General features: G+C 32.9%; 1 protein-coding gene across 1 annotated transcript in view; it reads right to left on the bottom strand.

Moving 5' to 3' along the window:
- Positions 1–3,139: 3,139 nt before the first annotated feature.
- The window catches only part of BCHE (butyrylcholinesterase), a 70,441-nt gene continuing 46,230 nt past the window's right edge, over positions 3,140–27,350 (bottom strand). Inside the window, exons 3-4 of the mRNA XM_008580640.1 lie at positions 12,349–12,515; positions 3,140–4,031 (exon numbers count right to left, since the gene is read on the bottom strand). Of these exons, the coding sequence (XP_008578862.1) occupies positions 3,907–4,031; positions 12,349–12,515 (292 nt within the window). The 3' untranslated portion in view covers positions 3,140–3,906. The remainder of the gene's footprint in view (positions 4,032–12,348; positions 12,516–27,350) is intronic.

Here is a 27,350-nt window from a genome sequence, read left to right as displayed (position 1 = left end):
ACTTTTTTCTCATGTTTTTTCGTGGGTCCCCAAAGATTCACAATGCCATTTTCTTCCTGGATAGTAGAACTGAACTCCACAGTGTCTTATCCTTCCGTTTATCCACCCAATCAACAAGCGCCAAACATACTGCAAGCAGCTGCTAACTGGGGACCCAGGGATGGATCTCACAAAATAGAGACATTGACTGTTGATTGCTTCGGAAATTGGTTATTGGGTTTTTTTGTTTGTTTGTTTGTTTGTTTGTTTCATCTTTAGGTAAGCATAAAGGATTAAACTAAGCTAAGAAAATGGACAATGTCTGTAGGAGAAATAAGCCTTCTTTTTGTGAGATATATGAGGTTTTTTTGTTGTGTATATAGGGCTATTTGTATTAGTATTCACCTCTGAAATCATTATACCACTTCTGTTGCCTTATTATCTCACCTATTGGTAACTCTAATGATACAATTTTAGACAAGGGACATGAGAGATTAAGGTAAACTACTGCATGGAATATGGATACAACTGTTGAAGGAAATTTTTTTCTTCTTTTTCTTTTCCCTTCCTTCCTTCCTTGCCGCCTTCCTCATTTTCTTTCTTCTCTCTTTCTTTACTTTCCAGAAATTGTGAATGTTGTTCACATGTGGATGTAGTAGCAGACTTGTGGTGTGGCGCTGTGAAAGTTTTATCATTTCTGCTCCTGCAAACGTGTAATACCTTCTCCATGTTTTGTTTAACAATATTCTTTACTCAATTACTGCCAATATAATTGATCTAATATTTCTCTCATGAATTAATTTGTGAATAAAATGCTTTCCAATTACAGCCACACTTACCATAATGTATCCAGTGACTGTTGTTTTATCACAACTTGCCCTAACATAATATGTAATGTATGTTATTTTAAATATTATTTATATGTTATGTGTGTATACACAATAAATATGTTTATGTAACATATTTTGTATTATTTTACATTACTTTTAAAGCTTAACTAGATGACCCTCATATGTCCATCATGCACTCTCCCTTTCTAGTACTGAAAACCTCTGACTTTTTTCCCCCCTCATGGAGCCACCTAGTGAGTTTCTTCCCTGCTCTGCCTAGCTGGACATTCATAGGCTCCTGTATGTATAAATGTATGTTAGCATGCATGTACGTGTGTCTGTATGTGTGTATTTTTAAGTCTGGTGGGTTTGCCTCTATTCTTTGGTAGTCTGAAGGTTTCACTGAGATTGTATTGGTAAATAGCACTTTTGGTTTACATTTACATTAAGTACATTTGGTCAAAAACTTTGATTTCTTATTTTTCTGACCATCCTCATTTAAAAATGAACTCTTTATAAAAAGAACACTTTTGTTGAATTCAGTATGGCTACAGCTGCAAAAGGATATTTTACTACTTAAGTTTGTCACCCTTCCTCAGCAATGTCAGGAAGTTTCCATTTATTAGAATATTAGGTTAAAAATGTCACAGCTGAAGTTAAGATTTATTCATAAAATTCAGTTTCAGATTATCCAGAAATTAACTACCTTATCTTTAAAAATTATACCTTTCATGCTGATAATATTCTGCAGCCAATTTTTGGAAAAATAAAACTAATTATAATAGTATTATTGTTAAGGTGTGTGACTTGTTATCTTAATCCTTATAAATATTACATGAACACCAAACCATAAAGGAAAATCACTTATCAGTACTTTAATAATTGATTGAATTAAACATTGTGACACTGGTTGGACTTACTACATTTGTTCTGTTGTAACTTTAGACACTATTATCTTTTACAGTTTTGAGAAATATACCTAAAAATGTTACCCAAATTAGTCGATGGTCCTGGTGGCTTTGGGTACTTATGCTAAGATAGTATATCCCCACACTCTGCCCTATTGGAAGGGCTTTATGTCATATGGGGGTTTTAATACTTACACACTATTAACATTTCAGTTGCACAAACACTTTTCCATCTGTGGACCTGCCAAAGTGCAAATCTCCAAGGAGGAGTCAGAGATATTGATTTCTATTTTTTCTTCTCTTGGCTTGGGAGTCCATGAATTAGACTCCTGCATCTAAACTGCTCTTTAAATGGCAATCACAGGCAATCACAGCAAGTGAAACATATAGACGATTATATAAATTTTTTGTTATTGTTGTTTTAAAGTCTCAACCTAGTTTCCTGCATTGGTGCTGGATACAATAGATTCACGTTAGTTTATTTACAGAACAAACATGGAGCGGTTTTGGTGCTTACTAACACTTCTTGTTGCATTTGGATAAATGCTTCAGAGTAAGTCAGTGAGTATCTAGGGTATAATACAAGAACAAACCAATTGTTTGTTCAAGGTGAGACAAAGTGGTCCATGAGATCTTTTCATTACTGGGACTTGTGATATGAGGCAGGTTTACAAGTGTTCTACAAACCTTGTTATGTTTTCCTAATTATTAACCTTGCCAAGTGTATTTTGATAGGGTCTTCAGAGCTGTTGAACAGGTATCATATTTTTATTTCAAATGTCAGAGGATTCTATATGAAAAGAAGGTTCAAATGATTCAGAGAAATATACTGGAATCCTGGAAAAATGGCACCTGAAACCAAGATGGTTGTATAGAATAAAAAGCTAATAATTCATCTATCATTTGTGTCGTTTCTCCTCAGGATGAGAGATGAAATGTAAAGCAAAAATTTCCATTTACAGTAGCACTTAAGTGATATCAAAACTGCCTCGGCTTTTATCACAACTGTCTCTAATGTACCATGAACTCTGATTGAGGATGGTGGACACACTGGATCTAACTGTAGACACATTTATGAGTAATGAGTGATGGGACTTATAGGCTCACTTTGTCCTGTCCTGCATGCTAGTTTTCAATGCTTAATTAGCATAACCAACATGAACTCACCTTTTTTGGAACTGAAAATCCCCTGACTTCTTCCCTTTAGAGAACTACTCAGTGAATATTCACTGGTATGTGTTCCCTTGTCAGCCGTGTTAGTGAATACAGCTTTGTAATTTTTAAATTGTGAAAATAATATAGTTTGTCTGCAGAAAGTATAAATGTTATTTTCTGAAATCGATCAATTTCCCAATTAAAATCCTAATGTTTGTGGGTCCAGGCAAGTGTTCCCCATCTCAAATAATACATAAATTCTGAGTGTAGACTTCTGCTCATCCAACTTTTTTATTTTAAGTTACAGTAAGGGTAATTTACATTTATACATGTTTAGGGAGAGTTGGGAATGGAGGAGTTGAAGAAGAGGAAAGTTGAAAGAGTAAAAAATATAATTTGAGGACTATAAACATACATATTTTAAAACATACATAATAGAAATAATTATATCCTTTTGCACTTTGTCTCTTGGTAGCAACGTTTTGTTTCTATCATAAAGTGTTTCCAAGTGGCTGAGGCTCTTCTAGGATTCTCTCTTGACTTTATATAAAAAACAGAGGGGGACAATTGTTTTCTGGGTTATTTTAATATCTCATATTGACATTAAATTCATAAACTAATATTTTAAACTGAGTATTCAGTGTTTCATGATTTAATTCATTTTTAAAAAATACTTTTTTTATAAGTGGTAATGGAAATGCACATGTGACTCAAAACAGACTACTGGTACTTTAGGGAAAAAAACTTAATGTTATTCAGGAAAGAGAGAGATTAAAGCAGCACATCTTTTTAATGTGCATATAATTAATTGTAAAACTTTATTTTTTGAAATTTAATTAAACATGTTCCAGGCATTTGGACTTTGAAATGCTAAGTAAAATACTAAGTGCAAGATATGAGGAATCGATATTATCCTTCTGGCATTTTTGTTTCAGTGATATAATAGCTTTCTTAGTAGGTGTGTAAGAGAGCTACTAATATTTTTGCTTTGGCCTACAGGAAAACGAACATTTTGTAAAGGGTAAATCTATTAATTAGAGACCCGCACAGTGTTCCTTCTTGCTGGTGTAATCGTTAAATTGATTTTTCCAGTCCATCATGTAGTTGCTCCAGCGATGGAATCCTGCTTTCCACTCTTGTTCTGCTTCATCGATATTTCCTGTAAAACATGGAATAAGCTGTATTAATCTAAATTTTAATCTCTGTTTACATTAATTGAAAAATAATTTTGATTACAGATGCCATTTTCTCCAAATATACTGCACAGAAATTTTTTAGTCTTCTTTAGTATCAGATTCTCTAACTGAAATGCTTTTAATACAGTTTTTTATACATTATATGAAAATGTTGAAAATGTAAATAATATGTATGTGTAAAATATATATGAAGTTTAAGAATATATAAAATAAGAAATAAGTTATGTATTATATTACATCAAATTATATCACATTTTATATATTAGTTTTGGTTTCTAAGAAGATATATAGACATTAGTCTCTTTTCTTGAACTCTTTTTACATAAAAATCTCAGTGCATCTCATATAGACATATAATTATACAGCAGAGTATTATTTCTGATGAAAATGTACATATATAAATATTAATGCATAAGAATAACTTTGTAATGTCATTTCAAATAGATTTTACAATATGTTTTAATTGCAAACAATGTCTAGTCATCATTACAGCCCCATACTATGTGAAAGCAGTTTATTTATTGCTTTGTGGAATAAAAAGACCAAGATGATCTCTGCTTTCAAGAAGTTTACAAAGTATTTGTATGTGTCAGGGAGAGGAGTGTTTATGACAGAAACAATGTGAGGCACCGAACCCAAAAATGTCCATGTTCTACAGAAAACATGATTTATAGAAAGTGTATTATTTAAAAAAATAAACTTTGTCAAGAGTAGAAACTCTTAAATTATAAACTTTTAAATCTGTATATGTTCTTGATATAAGTAGATATAATAAGAGTAGAAGAAGGAAAATTGTTTCGATCTATAAGCATTTTATACATTTGTGGTTCTTTTATAAAACTTTTTGGATACTGAGCTATAGGCACCAAATTAAAAACAAAATTTTAAGTTATTTCAATCATCCTGAAAATAGGGACTGACAACTTTTTTTAATATGTACTTTTCCATTAGAAACCTTTAAAATCAATTATAACTTTGTAAGATATTAATTTGGTGAACACAATTCAGTGGTTCATTTTTAGTTTCTATGACAATCAAAATATTTAAAATATTTGTATGGCCTTAAAAAATCCCTTGTAATATAGGATATACTTAGGTTTGAAATATTCATAATGCTTGGACATTGGACAAATATTTGTGCATTTACATAAAATGTAAAAATGGCTTTTAAAAGGTCAATGACTATAATTTTTTGTGAATAATAAACTTTTCTAAAGTGTCAAAAAACATTAGAAATGGAAGGAAAGTGTTAAATATCATACTAAATGATCCATTTTTATGCTTTTTAAAAATGATAATTACATGCCATTTTAAATGTTATTTACTCAAAGTAAGGACTCTAAAGTTCAGAAAGAACAAAATTTTTTATAACAAATAAATTACTGGTAATTTAGAATTTAGACCATGAATTTTAATACTTATAGAAAAGGTACGAGATCTGATTTTCTTTTCTTGTTCATGGAATGATACCAAATCCATCAATTCATATAAAAGTAAATTTATTTCCCTATGTGTCATAATCAGATGTCAATAAAATTTTGTGTTTTGAAATCTTTTTAGTGCACAAATACTCTGTAACCCTGAGTAATTTTTTCTTTAGAAGTACTGAGCATTGATTGAAATAATAAAATATGAAACATTTAATTATTTTCCAACAGAATCCAGAGGAAGTGAACACACCGTAATATGAAGATAATAAAAGCTTTGAGTCTCAGGGAATAAATCAAAACCAAAATTGGAAATTTTTCTCCTCCCCCTCTTTCTCTTCTTCTTCTCTTTCTTTCCTTTTTTCTTTTCTCATTTCTTATTGACTTATTTATTGCTAAGAGGATAAAATCTAGTCACAAGTCAATGTTTCCATTTTTCAACATCAGCAATGTTAGTGATAAAACCATGTAACTTAAATGGGCTGGCATATCACAAACAAAAAATTTAGGGCTGGTCAATCACAAACAAGGATTAAACATGATTAGTGAATTTTGATTTATCTCAAATTTGGGAGAGGAAAGGCCATTGTAGTGAACAATGTGTTTACTCTATAGTTGATCAATTAAAATTATATCTTAAAATAATCAGGCTGCTCAATCAATTTGAGTTTCCTAGGTTGTAATCTTAACCAAAATGCAAGATTTTAACTAAATCTACATTTGTTAAGGGCATCAACATATATTTCATATGAACTTAGAGGCATCAAGGAAGAATATTCCTGCCTTGAGATGTTTCTCTGCAAGACCAATGGTTTCTCTAAGCTCACAAGTGTACAGATGGTAGCAACATTAATCATCATTTCCTAAGTGTAAGTATTCCTTGTAATAAATGAAAGAAATAATAAAATTTTGAATAAATGAGAGAAAAAAGGAATTATATTTACTTAGCCTTGCTAATAAAAAATAATATTTTTCAAAATGTGTTGCTATATTAACCACTCCCCCCAAAAACTCATTAAATTTGAATTTATAAAATAAGAAACTGTATAATCTATTTTTATAATATAAAAATTTATGTCAAAATTTAAAATGATAACATAGATATAAGCTAAAAAATTCTCTTATACTTAAGATACTATGTGAATACTTATAACATGTGTGAATAGATATATAGAGATTTAAAAAAAAAAAAAATCCCTCTATATCAAATCCCTGTGTGCAAAGAAAAAGCAAACTTGGAAGTGCAGATATTTTAGAAGAAAAAGCAAAGAAATATATACATATTTGCAAACTTTTAGGATATTTTCAAATTTGCATTTGGAGGCAAATTTGATGTTGAATACTTTTACACTGAAACAGGAAAAAGCACTTTTAGAATAATTTAAAGAATAAATAAAATAAGTAAAATTAAAGTTTAAAATATAAATAAATAAAATAAACATGAGAAGCTAGCATATTCCTGACATAATCCAACAAACTTAGCTACTTAGACAAATGGTATTACCTCAGAAATACAATTACTATGTTGGTGCCATATAATACTCTTACAAACTCTAAGGAGGGAGACTAGGTAGAAAAACTCCTTGTATGCAATGAAAGCTAGTACATTTATGAATCAATAACCAGAACATGCCAATCTTGCTTTAAAATTACTAAATGGCTTTGCTTAAGACAGAATTTAAATTCCTTAACATTACACACAAGACACTTCATCTCCGGTTCCTGCTTATCTGGCTTCTCTCAAATTTGCCTTCGTGTTAAGATAACAGTGCATATATCTTCTCTTTTTAAAAGCTTTCCATGGCTCTAGACTGTAACTCTACCACCTTACTGTGAGTGGACCCTGCCATTTTCTTTTGTGTATCTGCAAGTGCATTTCCTAGGACACGATAGCACAGCATAGGCTCTGTAAAGGTTTATCAAATTAATTGATAAAAAAAGGAAAAAAAGGGAAAAATCATATTTTTACTAGGTATTTTGGTATACATCTGATAACATGTCCTAAAAAACTGTTCAGAAATTAGTCAGCTGCTAACTACCTACAAAAGATAATCCACTCCAAACCACTGCAAATGTCTAGTTGTTTAGAAATTATTTTCCTCTTCCCAGTTTTTATATATTCATTGGTAATTGATATTAGGAAAATTTCTTTTTTATTTCCATTAATAATCATTTTGCATTAGTTTTATATTAGTTTTTTTTAAATGTCAATTTCAAAAGCAACACTCTTCCTCTACCCACTCACCCCTACCCCCTAAAAAATCACTTACTTACATTTGCTTCAACAAAAATGTTAAGTGATATTTTGGTGAGCGAGTTATACCAGCATTACTTATATTTGTGTAATTTTGATATTATTATTAATCTCATACTATGGTACAAATTCATTTTGTACTCTGCAGGGAAAGAACTATTTAAAAATCCTGTAAAGAAACAATGGCTAGGTAAGCAAGAATAAAAAATTTTGGCAGATTATTTTTATTATTAAGTGATATAAAAATAATAAATAAAGGAGTTTTTATTTTTTAAAAATTGCCTAATGGTAGAATGGCGCATACACACAGAAAACATAAATACGTATGACAGAATATGCATAGATAAATTTAACTTAACTCATATGTTGGCCTGAGTATTACTTGAGAAAAGGGTAATTATTTATATGTAGGCTAGCAATTTTAATATAATTTTTAAGTAAAGAACATAAGTCTACTAAGAGGCTAGAGGATCTACATATAAATATGAATAATGTAATATATATATAACATATATATAATATATAATAATGTAACATATATATATATGCTCCTTGATACACATGACCTACTAATTTCTTGTTATTTTTATTATTTCACCTTCATATGTCTGGATTAAATTAATTTTTAATTTCATTTTTAACCCACTTGGTTTATGAATGATTTAAATATTTTAAAATTATTTCAAATAGCATACAGTCTTTTCTTGAATGTAAAACAGAACAACTTGTTTTGGGTTTGAGGAAATTATAAAAGAAAAATATCTTTTTTTTTTTTTTCTTGGTGATTCACAAGGGAAAGGGAAGGGAATAGTCATGGTAGGCAGTGTATGAAAACGTAAGTTTATAAACATATTGACATAACTTTCCTGGTTTACTTTCTGTGCGATCTTTGGTTTGTACACATTATCTCCTTTGGGAAAAAAATCGGGTTTTCTTTCCCATGAAAAGAATAATAATAATAAAGATTGTTTTTTTTTTTTTTTTTTAAATATCTTGCCAATAAGAAAGAGTGAGCAAATCTTCCACATAGCTGAGTCTAGTTGGTCAAGACTGAAGAATTAAGAGATGATGTCTGTTTGGGCAGCTTTAACAAAATATCAAAAACTGGGTTGCTTATAAACAATGGAAATTTATTTCTTGCAGTTCTGAAGGTTAAGAAGTACAAGATCAAGGCACCAGCAGATTTGGTGTCTGATGGGGCCCACTTCCTAGTTCGTAGACGGTGGCCTCATTTCTGTGTCCTCATATGGAGGCGCAAGGGAGTCCTCTTTGGCCTTTTTTATAAAGGCATTAATCCCGTTGATGAAGGATCTGTCACCTTCCGAGAACTTCACCTTCTAAACCATCACCTTGAGGATAAGGATTTCAATATAGGCATTTTAGGGGGAAACAAACATTCAGACCATAGCTGGAGAGACACTAAGAGAGGTGAAGCAATCCAAAATTGCTAATGGAGGTGAAGTTAGAAGAGATTAAATTGATTTTGAATTGTGTGGAGCATCATAATGAAAAAAACACTATAATTTGTGTATTTGAGAGTTCATTGAAAATCACTTCTTTCTCCATCACATGCTTATTTCCCTGTTTGTTGACCAGTTATTGAAATAATCAGAGAATGCATAATTCTTTATGCAGTACATCACAAACCTATTCGTTGTTATAATTTTGAGTGTAGGGTGAGAGAGTAGAGTGAACTACTGTAAACTCAGCCTTAGGCTTTGTGAAGACTTCATATATTTTAAAGACAAACAAACACTGTAGCTAATTTGATTTATCAAGCCACCCCCAAATCTGCTGTTTGTTTTCTTTTGCTTTTAATTAGAAATGGAGAATTTAAACATATTAAGACAGGAAAGGTAGTTTGATTTTTTTTCTCCCAATCATCTTTCCACTCTCTCATCTTTGGTTGCCAGTCTTGCTAACTGATTAGCAAATAGCATCAAATGATTCTCCAAAGTGACCAGTTCAAAGGGTATCTGGGCTCTCACATTGATATGTGGTCTTCTATAGTTTCAGCAAGCAACAGTGTTCCATAATTTATTACAAGGACAGTGAAGAAACCACTGGATCTAATTTTTTTCCTTATTGGGATGATGCAAAAGTCAATTTTGTTTCTTTAAATAAGTGTACTCTTTTGTTTTTAGTGAAAAAAATATTGATGTCATCGACAATGAATGGGTCATTTCCCTATTTCCCTTTCTTTTTCCAAATAAGTATGAAATACTGTGTGTACAGTTTCATTCTCAGTGAAAATCTGAATTTGATAACATTTTTTATGAATATTGTGTATTTTATTTCTTGCAGATGCTTGCAATAACAGCACAGGCATGTGCTGAAGTATATTATGAAAGTTAGGTAGTGGAATTTGTGTGTTTAAACAAGTCTTAAGAATCATTTTATTTAAGAATATTTATTGCTCAAATATAAACTGCTGCTGAAGTGGTACTTAAAAAGCTTATTTGGCTTCCATCTAGAGTAAGGTAAACATTTCTCCTCTTTTAAAAGCCAGCCAGTAGTTATTCTTTGGAATTTTCCTTTACTTGTAAACCTGGCTAAAAAAAAAATTCTACATAAACTTCAGTCCAGGTCATCTGAATAACCCCGATTTTCAAAACTCTAAAGCTGAAAACATTTGCAGTTTTGTGACTTGAAAATATAAGGTGTGACAAGAAAATGTGTTATTAATCTTTTTAATCTCTCTACATTATTTATTTATAAATCCTTAAAACATGTAACTTTAAACTGGTTTTGTTTGTTTAAATAAAACAATTTTTGATTATTAACGAATACATTATTGATGTTGCAATAATCATACCACGCATTTACTTTAAAATTTATAAAATATATTTAATATGAAAATTTGGGGTGGGGGATTATTTGAAAATAAATAGTGCTAAAGTATAAAATTTTGTTTTCAAAACACATTGAACCTAGCCCTAAGCATGGTACTAACCCAGAGCAAGGTGTAGTATTTCCATAGAGCTCAGCTTTGCTTGAGCTAGGAAGTTGTTCATCATTGTGTAGGAAGGAGCAGCAGCTGGCCAGAAAGTATGGAATTTATTTATTCAATCTGCTTTATGGCAGGTAAGCATTTAGAGACAGAGATTTTAGCAACATATCTTCAAATATTTCTGGTATTCATATTTTGTTGTATCAACGAATACATTAAAATAAATTACATGTGTTTGAACCAGAACGACTCAGTTTGGCTTATAATAAATTTTATTTAAGATCATCCCCTTATCTTCCCTCAAATTATGACCCTCTCACTTAAAAATATTGTAAATAAAGATTAAGAATATGTAGCCTGTGATATGTTAAATGGTATCTCTTTGGGTATGTTGGCAGATTTAATAATTTACCTCATTGTTATTCACACTCAGAGGACACAAGGACAGCACTGTTGTTCTGCCAGGGGATGAAAAAGCTCATCTCTGGATATACATTATGTCACAGAACATTTGGTAATGCACAGAGCACTGGTATATCAGAAACATCTCCAAAACAGATGGAGTACATAATTATAATTTTGTTGAGTAATGTCAGAAAATCAAAAGGCATCTTAAACCATCAAATACAGCTCTGAGGTGCCCCTATTTGCCTGAAACTAATCTCCAACTTCTCAAAACAAGAAACTGAAAACATCTACTGTTTTCTGATATGTAACCTGTAGCCTGAAAATTGCAAAGTGTGCTATGATGAGCAGAACGGCAACCTCTAAAGGGACTCGCCAGAGAGATGTCTGATGGTTGAAAGTTAATTATTTTATTTGAAAAATAAAAGTAGAAAATAGACTTGAGAAACCCTCTGGATTACAAACAGCTGGGCATTTAAAAACTAGGCAGTGAGTTGGATATGCATGCCAGTTTTCTCACAGAAGATCAAAGTAAAATGATATATATTTGACTACTCAAGTTGGTGAAAATATTTTCTTAATAATGAATATTGAAATAATATGATAATTTGAACCAATTTTTCTGGTATTTTCTTATATATTTGTAAACAATCACATCCTGAATATGAGTTAATAAATTACTGTTTCTTATATTATGTAATTCATATATTAGATATGCGTTAGATAAATATTTCCAAGCTCAGAATATTTAGAAATATTTGGATTGTATTAAATATGTAAATTTTGGATTTTTTCCTCTCTAGAAATTAAGTGTTCTACTATTTATCAATAAATTTATTTTTTATCCATTTTATTTACTTTTTAAATTTCTACACATTGTTTAGTTTATATATTTATTTATTCATTTATCTACTAATTAATTCCACAAAGATTGGCTGCATCGCAAGTAGGGTCCCATTTTAGTTCCCCAGCTACATTTTATGCTTCTCTAGGGGGAAATTTATATTTCAGTTTTCTTTGTTTAACTAATAAAGTCCTGCTCATACAGTAAATGCTCAAAATATATCTAAACCTTCCAGAAGAAAGTTGTTAAAATAATGTACACATTGTAGTCAAATAATGGTAACGTCAAAGATAAGTATTTAGCACCATCACCATGCTTTGAATAGTATACCGTTTCCTCCATTTACATAATCAACAATCTACTAATTAATCAAACACACACACAAAAAAAACACACACACCTGTCATTTCCAAGACTTTGGGAAAAAATAGTGTCCAGAATCGACACTGTTGAGCTCGTAGTTTAGTGTATATTCTTGGTGACTCAGTATTCAGGGTTAGATACTTTTGTTCTGTGCTTTTGAAGACTGGCCATCTTGTGCTATTGCTCTGGATCCCATTCGGATTTCTAAGTAATTAAACAGAGACATTATAGTTCTTTGAAATCACTGTTCAATAAAAAAGAATATTGTTCTACAAAACTGTTAACAAGAGCTTTTAAACAGTCACAAACACATTTGGATATGTATTGATGTCAAACGTAAGTAAACTGGGTTGACTGTTTTTATTACCTTGAAGCACTATGATAAAAATTGCAGGGATTAAGCTAAAAAATGGGTTATTACATGTATATCTGTTTAACATACAGGAAGAAAAATTATTGTCTAGCTCAGTAAACTATTTCTTCATTCAAACTTAAGCATACTCAAAAGGGCAGTGTTAACTTTTCTTTCCTTCTCTTCCTTTGTTCCGGGCCCAATGTTTTTACAACGAACAATTGATACTATCCTCTCAAGATTTCTCGCATCTACTTCATTCTATATATTCTTATCAATACTACTTGAGTATGAGACTGATTACAAATCCCTTTATTATGTAATAACTTCACTACTTTAGGAAACTGCTTTCAGTCTCACTTTTAAGTTCATCTTACATTTTCATAGACCTGCTCACTAATTTTCCAAGCTTATTTTCAGACATTCTTTTCACAAACCAACCAATAGAAATTAGAGACACTTCCCTAGTAATTTCCTCCTCTATGTCACTTACTTGTCTTTGTTCCAGCTATTACTTCTGCTTGGCATTACTTTATTCCCCATCTGATGGGTCCTAAGCCCATTCAGAACCTTCATATTATCTTTTTATTTTTTTGCTATTTCCCATATTTATAATTGTGATTTTTAAATCAATAACTATTGATTCTATTTTTTAGATATTTATAGTTTTGGGTTCATTACACCTTTGTAGCAGTCAATAATATGTTATTACCAAGGCCACACAAACAGAAACTCAGAGTTATTTAAAGTGGATCTATGACATCAGTCACTGGCAATTCTATAATTTTCCTTTTAATATATCTTTATTTTATATTTTTAAAGATATATCGTAACGTAAAGAGTTATACACTGATCTAGGCTCTAGAAATATAAATAAGTATGAGAGACTTAGTTTCCTTTGGGGAGTTTATAAGCAAGAACATCCATGAAAACAAAGAACCAGTGATGTATGATAGCCACACCAAGTCTAAACAAAGGGGCACAGATTGTCAGAAGAGGGAGCGATCACTACATGCTTGAAAAGAAATCACCTGAAGAAATAGGATTCCAGCTGAAGTAAAGAGAGGAAATAAAGAACTGAACCAGAAAGAAAAGTTGGGAAAACTAGAGGAAGCAAACAGAATTAACATAGACACAAAAAATGAGTCTGTTTTTCAGTTCAAATAATGATGGAAAAAAACTAGTTCTCTTGTATTCTAGGATAGAGTTACTCCAGTAGTACCCCCTTCTATCCTAGAATATAAGATATTAGTCTTATCACATTAAGATTTGACGGCCTAGGAAAATGGTTTAGACTTTAGCTTGTAGGCATTTACTACTCTTGAGGGATTTCCAACTAAGTGGTTATTTTGGACAAAATATTTTAGAAATACTGACCTGAAGGTGGTATTTGTGGTATTTAGAATAATCAGGAAACCTATAAAGGAGCCCAAGCTACTTCTATCTTGAACAAAGAGTAAAGTGATATGAATAAGTAATTCTTTCCTTTCTCTCAAATGCATTCTACCTTAAGTAAAATTATACAAGACAAACTCCAGTTGAACTTTTCTAAAAGTTCAGCACACAAAATTCTTCATTATTCAAATAGCTTCTGAAGATTATTAATAGATAGAAATTTGGTAGTAGTATTAGCAGATAAAAGGTTTTTTTTGTTTGTTTGTTTGTTTGGTTTGGTTTGGTTTGGTTTTGCCAAAAGCCTCTGTAGAGTTTGGAAAGAGAAGCAGACATTCATTCAGCCTGGTTATCTAGAGGCAGATTTTGTCACCAAGAATTTGTATTGAATAAGCACCATAAATTCATATTTTGTCATAGAAGCAGGCATAATCAACCATGAATTCAGGAGCTTTAGAGACAAATAGTTTCCTGATGGACTGCTTGCTTTTATGTAGGAATTGGATGATTTAATAAGAATTATTAATAACAAGAGCTATTCGAGCTAAACCAATATTATAGCAGGAGTGAAATCTCCTGCTTTAGGGTACTATTTGAGAGAGGTCAAGAAGAAAATTTCTCCAGATCACAGATGGTACACTTGTCTAGGTGAATTATGTCGTCTTTTCTTTTCTTTTAAAGCTTTAGAAACTAACAAGTACAGCTGCTAGAAGCTGGATATTAAACCAGGAGAACCATTGGTCTGATTCGGTACAGCAATTCTTATGTTTCTAAAATGACCACTTTTCTTCTAATTTCACTCTAATTAACTTATGGCACCCTTTTAACTGCACATTCATTTCTGGCTTCTGCAAATGGTGACTTAAACAGAGCTGACTTGTACTTGAGTTCCAGACCAAAGTACTAATGGCACTGCCAGTGTTCATTTAAAAAACTTTGTTGTATGAAATAACTCATGACATTCCAAATTGTAATTCAGAGATTAAAAAAAAATTCCTTTGCCTGTGGATGCAGATATAGTTTGCAAAAATGACTGAAAAATAGCTATTGAAATGATGGAGTATTTTACTCTGTAATTTGAAGAAATCTCCAAAGACTAAAACTTAACAAGAGATACATTTCTCTTCCCGTCTGTATCAATTAAAATCTTTGTGATATACAACATATTTCCCAGATGCACAATTCTGAAACACTATGCAATTCTGATCTTAAAATCATAAGATAAATTTAAACATCTTGACTTTGCTTTTTCTGAAAAACATTTTCTGTTCTTATCACAAAATAAAATCTTCAAAGTGTTAATACCTAAAATCCTTCATTAAACAGAGAAGCATATGCTGTATTTTTACTATCAGCTTCTTTTTCTACTTTGTGGTATACCAAAATGGTCTAAGATAATCCTTTACAGTTTTCTTTTAACATAGAGTTAAAAGATTTTAAGAAAGTTTACTTAACCAAAAAAGTCAAATTCCTAACATCTGTGTTACAGAAAATTACCTGCTTGTAATTAATATTTAGCATTTTATTAACAGATTAAAGAAAAAGACATTAATTGACTCAGGATGCCCTGATATAAAAAAGAAATATGCATTTAGCTTTTTGAATAAGGATTTTTTTGGGGAATATAGAATCTCAATCTTGCCTTTCTAGTCTTAATACAGGAATGAATATTCTCCTTGATTAAGAATCTGAAGACAGTTAATTCTAAGTAAGCTATATAGTGATTTTTAAAGTGAACACACTTCAATATGCTTTAAAATCTAGTAAAATGAAGCCATGGTTAGTAGTTATAAATTGAAAGGCCAGCTAAAATATTTCACTATCATAAGAGAATGGAGGGGAAACAGTTTATAGTGGATAATTTTTAAATATGCAAATATTCATGAATTCATATTCCATGTTAGGTTACAATTAAATACAGTTTTATTTTAATTTAATGAATAGAGGGGCTATAACAGAATATAAATTTAGAAAACACTTTCATTTATTCATCCAACCAATATTTATTGATTATATATTATGTCAGGCATTATTTGAGTCTCAGGAGATTCAAAAACGGCAAAGCAGAAATTCCTGCACCTTGCAATTTTCATTGTATGAGTAAAATAGACAAAAAAGATCAATAAAAAATGCAGCTCATGAAGTTTAAGGAAAGAAGCCATCTCCGTAATATAAAAGTGCAGGTGAAGCAGCAAGTACTGATGTAGAAGCTGCAGCAAGTGATCCGGGAGATCTAGCTAAGATCATTGATGATGGTGGACACACTAAGCAACAGATTTTTAATGTAGAGGAAACAGCCAAATATTGGAAAAAGATGACATCTAGAACTTTCATAGCTTGAGAGGAGACGTCAATGCCTGGCTTCAAAGCTTCAAAGGACAGTCTGACTTTCCATTAGGGGCATGCAGCTGGTGACTTTTAAGTTGAGGGCAACGCTCATTTACCATTCTGAAATTCCCAGTGCCCTTAAAGAATTATGTTAAATCTACTCTGCCTGTGCTCTGTAAATGGAAGAACAAAACCTGGATGATAGTACATATGTTTACAGCATGGTTTACTAAATATTTTAAGACCACTGTTGAGACCTACTGCTCAGAAAAAAGGATTCCTGTGAAAACATTACTGCTCATCGACAATGCACCTAGTCACCCAAGAGCTGATGGAGATGTACAAGAAGATAAAGTTGTCTTCATGCCAGATACCATTTTGCAGCCCATGGATCAAGGAGTAGTTTTGTCATTCAAGTCTTATGATTTAAGAAATACATTTCATACAGCTATAGCTGCTATAGACTGTGATTCCTCTGATGGACCTGGGCAAAGTAAATTGGAAACCTTCTGGAAAGAATTTACTCTTCTAGATGCTATTTAGAACATTTGTGATTCATGGGAGGAGGTCAAAATATCAACATTAACAGGAGCTTGAAAAAAGTTGATTCCAACCCTCATGGATGACTTTGAGAGGTTGAAGACTTCAGTGGAGGAAGTAACTGCAGATATGATGCAAAGAGCAAGAGAACTAGAATTAGAAGTGGAACCTGAAGATGTGACTGAATTGCTTCAATCTCATGATAAAACAACAGGTGCAAACATATGCCATCTACCTTAAGTGAATCATTGCACCGTATATGTATATATTGAAACAACATACTGTATACCACAAATGTGTACAGGTAAATGTCAAGATAAAAAAAAATAAGTAAAAAAAAATTGTTTAATGGATGAGGATTTGTTTCTTATGAATGAGCAAAGAAAGTGGTTTCTTGAGATGGAATCTTCTAGTGAAGGTGCTGTGAACATTTTTTAAATGATAACAAAGTATTTAGAATATGACATAAACTTAGCTGATAAAGCAGCTGCAGGTTTGGGGAGAATTTATTCCAATTTTGAAAGAAGTTCTACTGTGGGTAAAATGATGTCAAATAGCATCTCAGGCTACAGAGAAACTTTTTGTGAAAGGAAGAGTCGATTTATAGGGCAAACTTCATTGTTGCCTTACTTTAAAAAATTGCCACAGCCACTCCAACCTTTAGCAATAAATATCCTGATCTGTCAGTGGCTATTAACATAGAGGCAAGACCCTCTACCAGCAAAAGTAATTATGACTTGCTGAAGACTCAATGATCGTTAACATTTTTTAGCAATAAATTATTTTAAAATTAAGGTATTACCTTTTTTTAGACATAATGCCATTGCACATTTAATAGACTACAGTATAGTGTAAACATAACTTCTATATGTACTGGGAAACCAAAAAATTGGTATGACTCACTTTATTTAGATACTTGCTTTATTGTGGTGGTCTGAAACGGAATCTGCAATATTTCCGAGAACAAGCTGTATTTCACAGATTACAATTTCTCCATTTTTAGGAAAGTGAATATTCTGAGCTAAATAATGTAAAATTCTGCAATTATTTACTGTAGCCAACAGATCCCCAGAGACAATTTTAACTTGTGCTTCATATATAAACTATTTTTACCATGATAGTTTAACATTCAAATAAAAATAATTGATAACATAGCATATAACCTGTGCCTAATGGGCCCACATTTAAGAAAAGAGATGTGCATATTTAATATTCTTAGGAAAAATTAGACACCAATTGAGCAAAAAAGATAATACAAAGGAGCTGTTCATTTATTATCATGATTAGTAGTGGTGGCAGCAAATAAAAATGTTCACAAGTTGCTTCTGTTATTCTGACATATTTATATGAAAGACAGACAAAGCAATTTTCACGTAGTAAAAAATTTGCTCTGTATTTAAGCATTAAATAAATTTCAAAGTAGGTTTTGATTCCTTGTAGAAGAATTTTCTTTGACTAAAATATATTTATAAATTTGACCAAGTTCCATTATAGATGTCACTTAATTGACCTAAAATCTGTGCAAACTTTGAAACCAAAGGTCATTTTCTTATATTAAATAAACAATTATGTAACATTTATTCTTAATTGTATTCCCAACTAAAATCAGTTTAATATCCACTAAACTGTATTAAAGCAATTTAGCAACTCCATCAATGCATTACCAATAATTCAATCATACTGCATCCATTTTTTCTTTTTTAATCCACATGGCAATATACTAAGTTGATTGATTAGTTTTATAAAACTTCTTATCCTGAACTTCATGGTTTTCTACAGGCTTCCAAGATGAATCTTTAAAGGCAGTGAAATACTTGAATTAAGTTTTTCTTTTGATACATACAAACGTACGCATACTGTCTTAGTTTGTTTAAGTTGCTATAACGGAATAGTGGGTGGCTTATAAACAACAGAAATTTATTTCTCACAATTTTGGAGGCTGGGAAATCCAAGATCAAGGTGCCGGCTGATTTGGTATCTGCTGAGTGCCCACTTTCTTTGTTTTTATAGACAGCGATCTTCTCTCTGTGTCCTTACGTGGCAGAAAGGGGAAGTGAGTTCTTTCAGGTCTCTGATATAAGGGCAGTAATCCCATCCATGAGGGTCCCACCTTCATGATCTAATCACCTTTCAAATACTTCTCCTCCTAATACCATCACGTTAGAAGTCAGAATTTCTTTTTTTTTTTTTTTGGCGCCTGGCCAGAAAGGGGACCCTAAGCACTTGACCTTGGTGTTACAACACCACCTCTAACCAACTGAGCTAACAGGCCAGCCGGAAAGTGAGAATTTCAAATGAACTTCCCTTATTCAGAGGAAAAGAAACTCCTATGAACTGGTGCAGATATTTTACTCAACACAGAAATCCCCACTAGGAGTTGGTCAGACCCAAGCATGGTCACCCACCTGTGTAAAAAATAAATGCAATAAAACTGAATGAACGTATCGAGTGTTTGCTTGTTGTAGTAACTTCATGAAAGTATAGTTGTTATATCTTCTTCCCCGCCCCCCCCCCGTTTTTTTTTTTTTTGTGTGTGTGTGTGTGTGTATGTGAGTGAATTTCAACATATGAGTTTTGCAGGGACACAAACTTTCAATCTATAGAACACACAAACACACATATACATATATTTGTATATGTATTCTGCAACTTGAATATTCGGGATAACAAAGACAATTGAACAAATATCAATTGTATTAAAAATTAACATGTCATAATTTCATACTAATGCTACTCACTATAACAGTGCTAAATTATGTAAAGAAGAATTATATTTTGACCTTCAGAGCAATCACATCTTATTTATTTCTTTATGCTTAACACCTATCATAAGCCTGATCAAGAAGTATATGTTCAAAAAATGTTTGTTGAAATAAGAATTAATAGTCTTCAGATCTTTGGATGCATTTTGGATCAATTCAATATCAGTTATGAAATATTAATCTTCACAGTATGAAAAGAGAGAAATTTGCTTTATTCTCATGGGTGGAGGAAAAAAAGTCTTGTGAATATTACTATTCTAAGATTAAAAACGTGGAAAACCACATTGACTCTCCAAGCACCCTGAAGTAGTAATGTATTTTACATCAATGTTCTAATCAGCTGGTAAGGAGTCATTATACACATGAGTTTCTCTTAAGTCTGCTCACAAACTGATTTTCTCAAGGCCCACTTATGTTCTCCATCTTGATTTGCCATAGTTTGTTAGGAAAGTTTTTATGATCATACTATTTTCCTTCTGGCTATAATGAGGGTGAAAAAAATAGTTACCAAAGCAATATAGACTCTATAATAATGCAGTTGTGCACCGACAATTTTTATAGGTAGATTATTTGCAATTAAGATTTTAATTAATGCAAATATCTAAATCTAGTTTATTTTTGTTATTTGCTTCCTCCCATCTCCTGATGTTTCTATTGCAAACTGTGGAAATGAGAGATATAATTGTTAAAAAACAATTCTCAAGATTCATTAGTTAGTTAGTTTCCTTTTTAGTTAAACATTAAGGTTTGTTCTACTAAGCAGGAATCTAGGTACTCAGAAGGACAGGATTGTAATAACAGACCTTAGAAATGTGCAATAATTTAGAAATTCACTAATGATGACTTCTTGGATCTAAATACATTGTGCAAGTAGAGTCCATGGTCAAGTTGGTTAGTAAATTTTTACTGTTTCATCATTTCTAACTAGTGGATTGGAATACATCCTGAACTTCACAGAGAAATAGCAACATAGGCTTTTATGAGAAAAAGAAGAGAGTAGAAAAAAAGAGAAGAGAAGAATCCCAAAGTACCTATGTAAGTGTACAGTCTTGTTACCAAAGTTGATCAAAAGGCTAAAGACATCAATGTGCTAAACTTTCCAGGAAGGAAAAGAAAAAGACAGATGAAGGCTTATTTTTACTTAGCATTAATAAAGAGAATAAATTATATTTCAGTTAAATAAATATTAAGAAGATCAATTTCTAACTTTAAGAATAATTAGAGGCTGTAGGGTAAGTAGAGTCATGCAGAATATGGGATGAGGTTTCAGCACTAGCAATAAGCAAAGGCCAATTATGATATACTGTAGCTATATATGTGCTATGAAAGTTTTGCTTCATAAGTAAGAAAGACACATTTGGTCTGAAAGATGGGAAAAAAACCAATAAAACAGTAATCCCTGGTGTCAGAAAATTTATCTCACTGTAATAATTATATATATAATTATATAGGTGCAAATATTATTTATTATTTAAGTAATATTATTTTTTATCTAAACTAGCATCTAACAAAGAGCCTTGAACAGTTTGTCAATCAGTGTTGTTGAACTCAATTATATTTAAAAATTAATGCATCACAAAATGTCTTCAACACACACAAACATGTTTCTATTTTTAATCCAAATCTAAATCTTCCAACTCATTTTCACTATTGCTGAGATGTAGGTTTTTTCCTTTTATCATAAATGTATAATTGGGAATTAGGTGCCTACATTAAGCATATTTTATGTATTTTGTCAGAACATTTAAATCTTAATTAGTATTTAAAAGAGGTTTGTGTACTTAACTCACTCGCCTAAATACTTCACTAAAGTGGTTGGATAGAGTCATGAAAACAAATTGATTCCCAGTGCACAGTTCTCTTTTAGTAATTAGGTTGCACTGCACATCCTCAGTTGTTCATCAGCTGAAAGGGCAAAGGTTTTCCAGACAAAAGATCTCTAAGATCTTTAGTATATTGTTGGTATGATGGATGAACAAAGCCTTCGTGGTCTCAAAGATTATTCTTTTTTCTTTCCACTGCATTGTTTGGACAGTGGGGTTTGTGTAATTAGCTGGGAGTTAAAGAGAAATACCAGGAACTGTTTAGCTTCCTCCAGATCTCTAGAACATGAACTGGGCTGAATACTAGATCAATTTAAAAAGAATCAGAAACTTTTCCTTCCTCACTCTCTTCCTTGTTCCCTTCTTTCCTTCCTTCCTTCCATGTTTCATTTTTCATTATCTTGGCAAGTACATCCAAATGTCTTACCTAATTTCTAAGTGTGAAGATGCATCATTATATGTATACCTACTTTTGTTTACTAGTGACAGCAAAGCAACTGCTATCATTTGGAGGCAATCATGAGTCCCAGAGGAGCTACAGCTCAATGTTCCGTAGAAAGTTCAAATGTACTTTCACATAATGGCACTGGAACATTTATTTTAATAAGGGGGCAAACTTGGCATTAATTATGGATAAGAAAATAATCCCAAACTTGAAACAAATTGGATTTTCTTTTCAGTCTTCCAAATTCTATCAGTTTTGCTCTCATTCATGTCTGTTTGCTCTAGTCTGTGCCATAAAGTTGATGGCAGTAAGCCCACAGTTTCAGGAATGAGCCTAGGAAATGCCAAGAAAAAGCCCTGGAAACTTAGTTTTGTAGTAGCATATACAAATCTTAAAATAGCTCGATTTTAAGGGAATATTTGAATATTAGAAAGGACTTGGGAAATCAAATGCTCTAAAAAATTATATAAAACCTTAATTATTGCGATTTTTTAATGGGCAGTTTGAGCATATCCAGTAATTCTTCTTGAATTCAGTTATTTTATTTATAGCACTATCCAGTGACAGTCCCTATACTTGACTAATCACTTCCATTAGACTATAAAGCTTCATAAGAACAGATAACATGCCTTTTATGTTCACTCCTGTAGCTGATCATAGAGGCAGTGCTCAATAAAAGGCTGCTTGGTAAATGTTTTACCTACCAGAGGACTTGTTCTAGTACATAAAGCATTAGACTTATTGTATTAGAATGAATCTTTAAAGTGATCTGAATTAAACTGAATACAATTATAAATTACAGCCTGTCTTTTTAAATAAAAGAACACAATTTTTTTTTCTCCCCTAAACAACTGATTTGATATATTAAGGTTATTTGAAATCTGTTTCAGAGGTACGTGAATGAATAAGAACAACATATTTTGACAAACCTTTATTGGAAACATTGCATCTACTAGAAACCGGTGTAAACATTTTCTGTGTGGTAACTCAGTTAATCTTCACAATAATTCTTTGAAGGAGGTAAATTTATTATTCAGATTTTATAGATGAGGAGGCTGAGGTACAAAGATTGACTTGTCCAAGATCATGCAACTAGAATGGCCAAGTTAGACTTCAAACTCAGAAGGGTGAATTCAGTGATCTCAAAGTCCACAATCCCCAAAGCATAAGTCTGGTGTTTTTATGATTTTAACTACATGCCTCAATACGAACATCTAAAGACTATAATCCTCTTTCCTAATTAAAAGCAGTCTTATCCAGTTTTTGAAAACTAGATTATATAGTTGCATACAGTATTAAAAATGAGGTTGCTATGGGTCAGATGTATCCCCTAATGAATTGTGAAAATTATGTCCTCCATTCATGGATTAATGAGTTATTATGGGAGTGGAACCAGAGCCACATATAAGAAGCACATGAAAGAGCTCTTTCTTATGCCATTCTCGCCATGTGATACCCTGCATTGCCACGGGACTCTGTAGGGAGTCCCCACAAAGAAGAAGCCCTTCACCAAATGCGTCCCCTGGACCATGGACTTCCTAGCTCCCAAAACTGTAAAAAGTAAATTTCATTTTGCTATAAATTACTCAGTTTTAGGTGTTATGTTATAAGCAACAGAATACAAAAAATTTTTACCGAGAAGTGGAGTGTTGCTCATAACGAATACCTGAAAATGTGGAAGAAGCTTTGGGACTGGGTATTGGAGAGAGGCTAGAAGAATTTGGAGGCACAGGATAGCAAAAACCTAGTTTCTGTTGATGGCTTAGAAGACAAGAGGGCCAGGGAACATTTTCTTAAGTGTTGGTGACCAGAATGCTGATAGAAATATGGACAGTAAAGGATATTCTGAGATCTCAGATTGTAAACATGAAGGAACTTATTGGAAACTGGGCAAAGATCACACTTATTACGAACTGGGAAAGAACTTGGCTGAATTGTGTCCATACTGGAGGGCTTTATGGAATGTGGAACTTAAAAGTGATAAACCAGGGTATTTGGCTAGAGAAATAGCTAAGCAGCAAAACGATCAGGCAGCTGCATGGATACTTGTAACAGCCTACACTGAATTGTGGCAGCAAGGGCATGACATAAAGCCAAAATTTATAATTAAAAGGGAAACAGAGGGTAAAAAATTGGAAAACTCAGCCTGGCCACATAAAGAGTGAAAAAGCGTGTTCAGGATAGGAAACCAAGTGTGCAGCCCAGTGATCATCTGCTATGGATAGAAGAGAGAAATCATCAAAAGAATGGAAGAAAGACTCCAAAGGCATTTCAGAGATCATCGAGGTTGCCCTTCCCATCACAGGCCCGGAGGCCTCGGAAGACAGAATGGTTTCAGGGAACAGTCTTCGGGTCCATGGGCTTGCTGCCCAGGGCTACATCAGGATGCTGCTCCCTGCACCTAGGTTGTTCCACTGCTCCAGCTGTGGCTAAATTGGCTCCAGGTGTGGCTGGACCCACAGCTTTGAAAGAAACAAGCCAGAAGCCTTGGCGGCATTCATGTGGTATTGTTTTCAGGCTTGCAGAATGCAAGAGCTGTGAAGGCATGACAGCCTTCATTCAGATTTCTAAGGATGTATGGAAAAGCTTGGGGACCCAGGATGAGATTTGTCACAGGGGTAGAGTCACTGAAGAGAGCCTTCACTAGAGCAATGCCTATCAGAAATGTGAGGTTGGAGCTGCCCCAGAACAGCTCCACCACAGCCATTCCTAGTGGAGCCGTGCCATCACGAAGGTCCCAGAACTATAGAGCTACCAGGGTGTAACATCAGCCTGGGAGATCTGAAGTGTGGGCTGAGCCCAGGAAAGCCATAGGACAGGGGCTACCTGAGGACTTGGAAGCTCAACCCCCTCACAAATCTGCAGAGGATGAACAACATGGAGCCAAGGGAGATTGTTCTCCAGCTCTAAGATTGAATGCTTGCCATGCTGGGTTTCGAAAATGCTTAAGACCTTTTACCCTTTCTTTCAGCCTATCTGTTCCCCCCCCCCTTTTTTTTAGACAATTTATTATACATACATGTGAGGTACAATGTCGATTTTCAATAATTGGGTGCAATGTGTGGTGGTTAGATCAGTATAGTCAGCTTATTTATCATTACAATAATTCCTGTGTCTGTTGACCAATTTCTCATTAGCCCCCCTCCCTCCTCCACTGTGATCCCCTTTTCCACGTCTAATTTTTTAAAAGTTCAATGTATGTATTACTGTGATTGTTGTTTGTTTCTTTCTTTCTCTCTTTATTGTTCATTTGTTTATTTATGGATTTAGTTCCTGATTATGAGTGAGAACAATGCAGTATTTCTCTTTCTGTATGTGGATGAGCCTGGAGAAAATTATTTTATTTGTCTCTTTTTGAATGAAAATATGTATCCTATGCTTGTCCCACCATTGTATTGTGGAAGTAGATAACTTGTTTGATTTCACAGATGAAACTTTGGACTTTTGAGATGGAATGAATATATTTATGTGTGAGAAGGACATGAAATTTGAGGACTGGGGTAGAATGCTGTGTATCCTATGCTTGTCCCACCATTGTATTGTGGAAGTAGATAACTTGTTTGATTTCACAGATGAGACTTTGGACTTTTGAGATGGAATGAATATATTTATGTGTGAGAAGGACATGAAATTTGAGGACTGGGGTAGAATGCTGTGCGTCAATGTGCTCCCCAAAGGTTCATGTGTTGGAACTTTGATCCCATTATAACAGAGTTAAGAGGGTGGGAAATCTGATTATGATATTTGAAGGGTGGGGCCTTTGAGAGATGTTTAGATAGAGACAAGTCTGCCCTCGTTAATGGATTAATTCATCCATGGAGTAATGAGGTATCATGGGTGTGGGCTGGTGGCTTTATAAGGAGCATATGAGAGAGCTCCTGCTCATGCCAATCTTGCCATGTGATACCCTGTGTTGTTATGGGACCTTGAGAGTTCCCACTCAGAAGAAGGCCCTCAATGAATGTGCCCCTGGAACTTGAACTTTGCAGCCTCAGAAACTGTAAGAAATAAATTTACCCAATTTCAGGTATTCTGATTTAAATAACAAAAACAAACTAATACAGAGGTATAACAACATTTCATTTTCAATGATAGAATCTGAAATTATACAGTTTTTAGTATGTTGTGACTATGGGTGACTATCTCACCTTCGTATTGCTTCACAATTTATTCAAAATACATATCCATATTATACTACAGAATATTTGGTAAATTGTGATAAACAAAACATTTTTCAAATTATAAGTTGAAACATTATATCATTTTCCCCCTATTTTATTGAAAGTCTTTACAAAAGCCCAACCAAGTTTTCAAAATACGTTCTCTCCATTTAGTGTTGTAGTATCTTTCAAATGGCACAGATCTCATTTTGGAATTATAAGATTATCATTACCCTACATATTCTTCATATAAAAGCTGTTTGATATTTCAGTTGAATTTCCTTTCTTAAACTTATACTCTTGCCTAGTACTAATAAATTATGAATTGAATTTAGGTTAAAACTTTTGTGATATCGAACCCAATGTAATTTTATGTATAAATATATACAATATCTAATTTGCAAAGATAGGGTTTAGGTAACATGATGAATAGAGCGCAAACTAAGATTTTAAACATATCTTTGTGTATTTGATTTTATTTGTATATCTACATAAATTACATTGTTTTTAGGGAAGGTAAGGTGAAACAACCAGATATGGCATGTTAAAGTGTGGAGTATGCAAAAAGCAAATGTACTTCACAGGGCCTGGTTTTCCAAAGCCTTGCAGTTTCAAATATTGACCTTGCAAAAGACAGGAAATCTCTGTTGTAAGATAAAGAATTGTAACACAGCAAGGTTTCTGGCTCAAAGACAGACAGGTTACTGATTGATATGTAAAGATACTGGAAATTGCTGTAAGAAAAGAATGCTTGCTAAAATCAAGCTTTTGTTGGTGGATCAACTTAACTTCTTGAAAATTGCATTATAAAAGGTCGCCTTGCTTGTCTTACTGAATGTTACCAGCTTCTGTTGTTAAACTTGTTAAATTATACTGAGCAAAAACCCCACCTATGTTCTCTTCCTGTAACTTGCCGGTCTGGAGAATGAATGCGGGAAGAGAACCCCAATTTGTGGTTAATTTCCCCAATGAAAGGAATGCCTTTCTCTTGAGGGTTCTGGGAGATCAACCCCTTTTCGGGGCTTCTCACTGCTCAAAAGAAGATGGGCTTTGAGTAATCTTTGGTGGCTCTGTCACCCAGGGGAAAAAAGGTGACAAATCGTGGGAGGCAAAGCAACATTAAAGTTCATACACAGCAATGACTATTTTTGAAGGATCATGTCAGCACAACAAACATTTTTTTTTTTTCCCCTTTTTTTTTGTCTTTTTTACTGACCGGTAACGGGATCGCAACCCT

Source organism: Galeopterus variegatus, unplaced genomic scaffold (assembly GCF_000696425.1).
Source record: "Galeopterus variegatus unplaced genomic scaffold, G_variegatus-3.0.2 Scaffold2135, whole genome shotgun sequence".
In the NCBI taxonomy this organism is placed as follows: Eukaryota; Metazoa; Chordata; class Mammalia; order Dermoptera; family Cynocephalidae; genus Galeopterus; species Galeopterus variegatus.
This window is presented reverse-complemented; position numbering and strand designations above follow the sequence as displayed.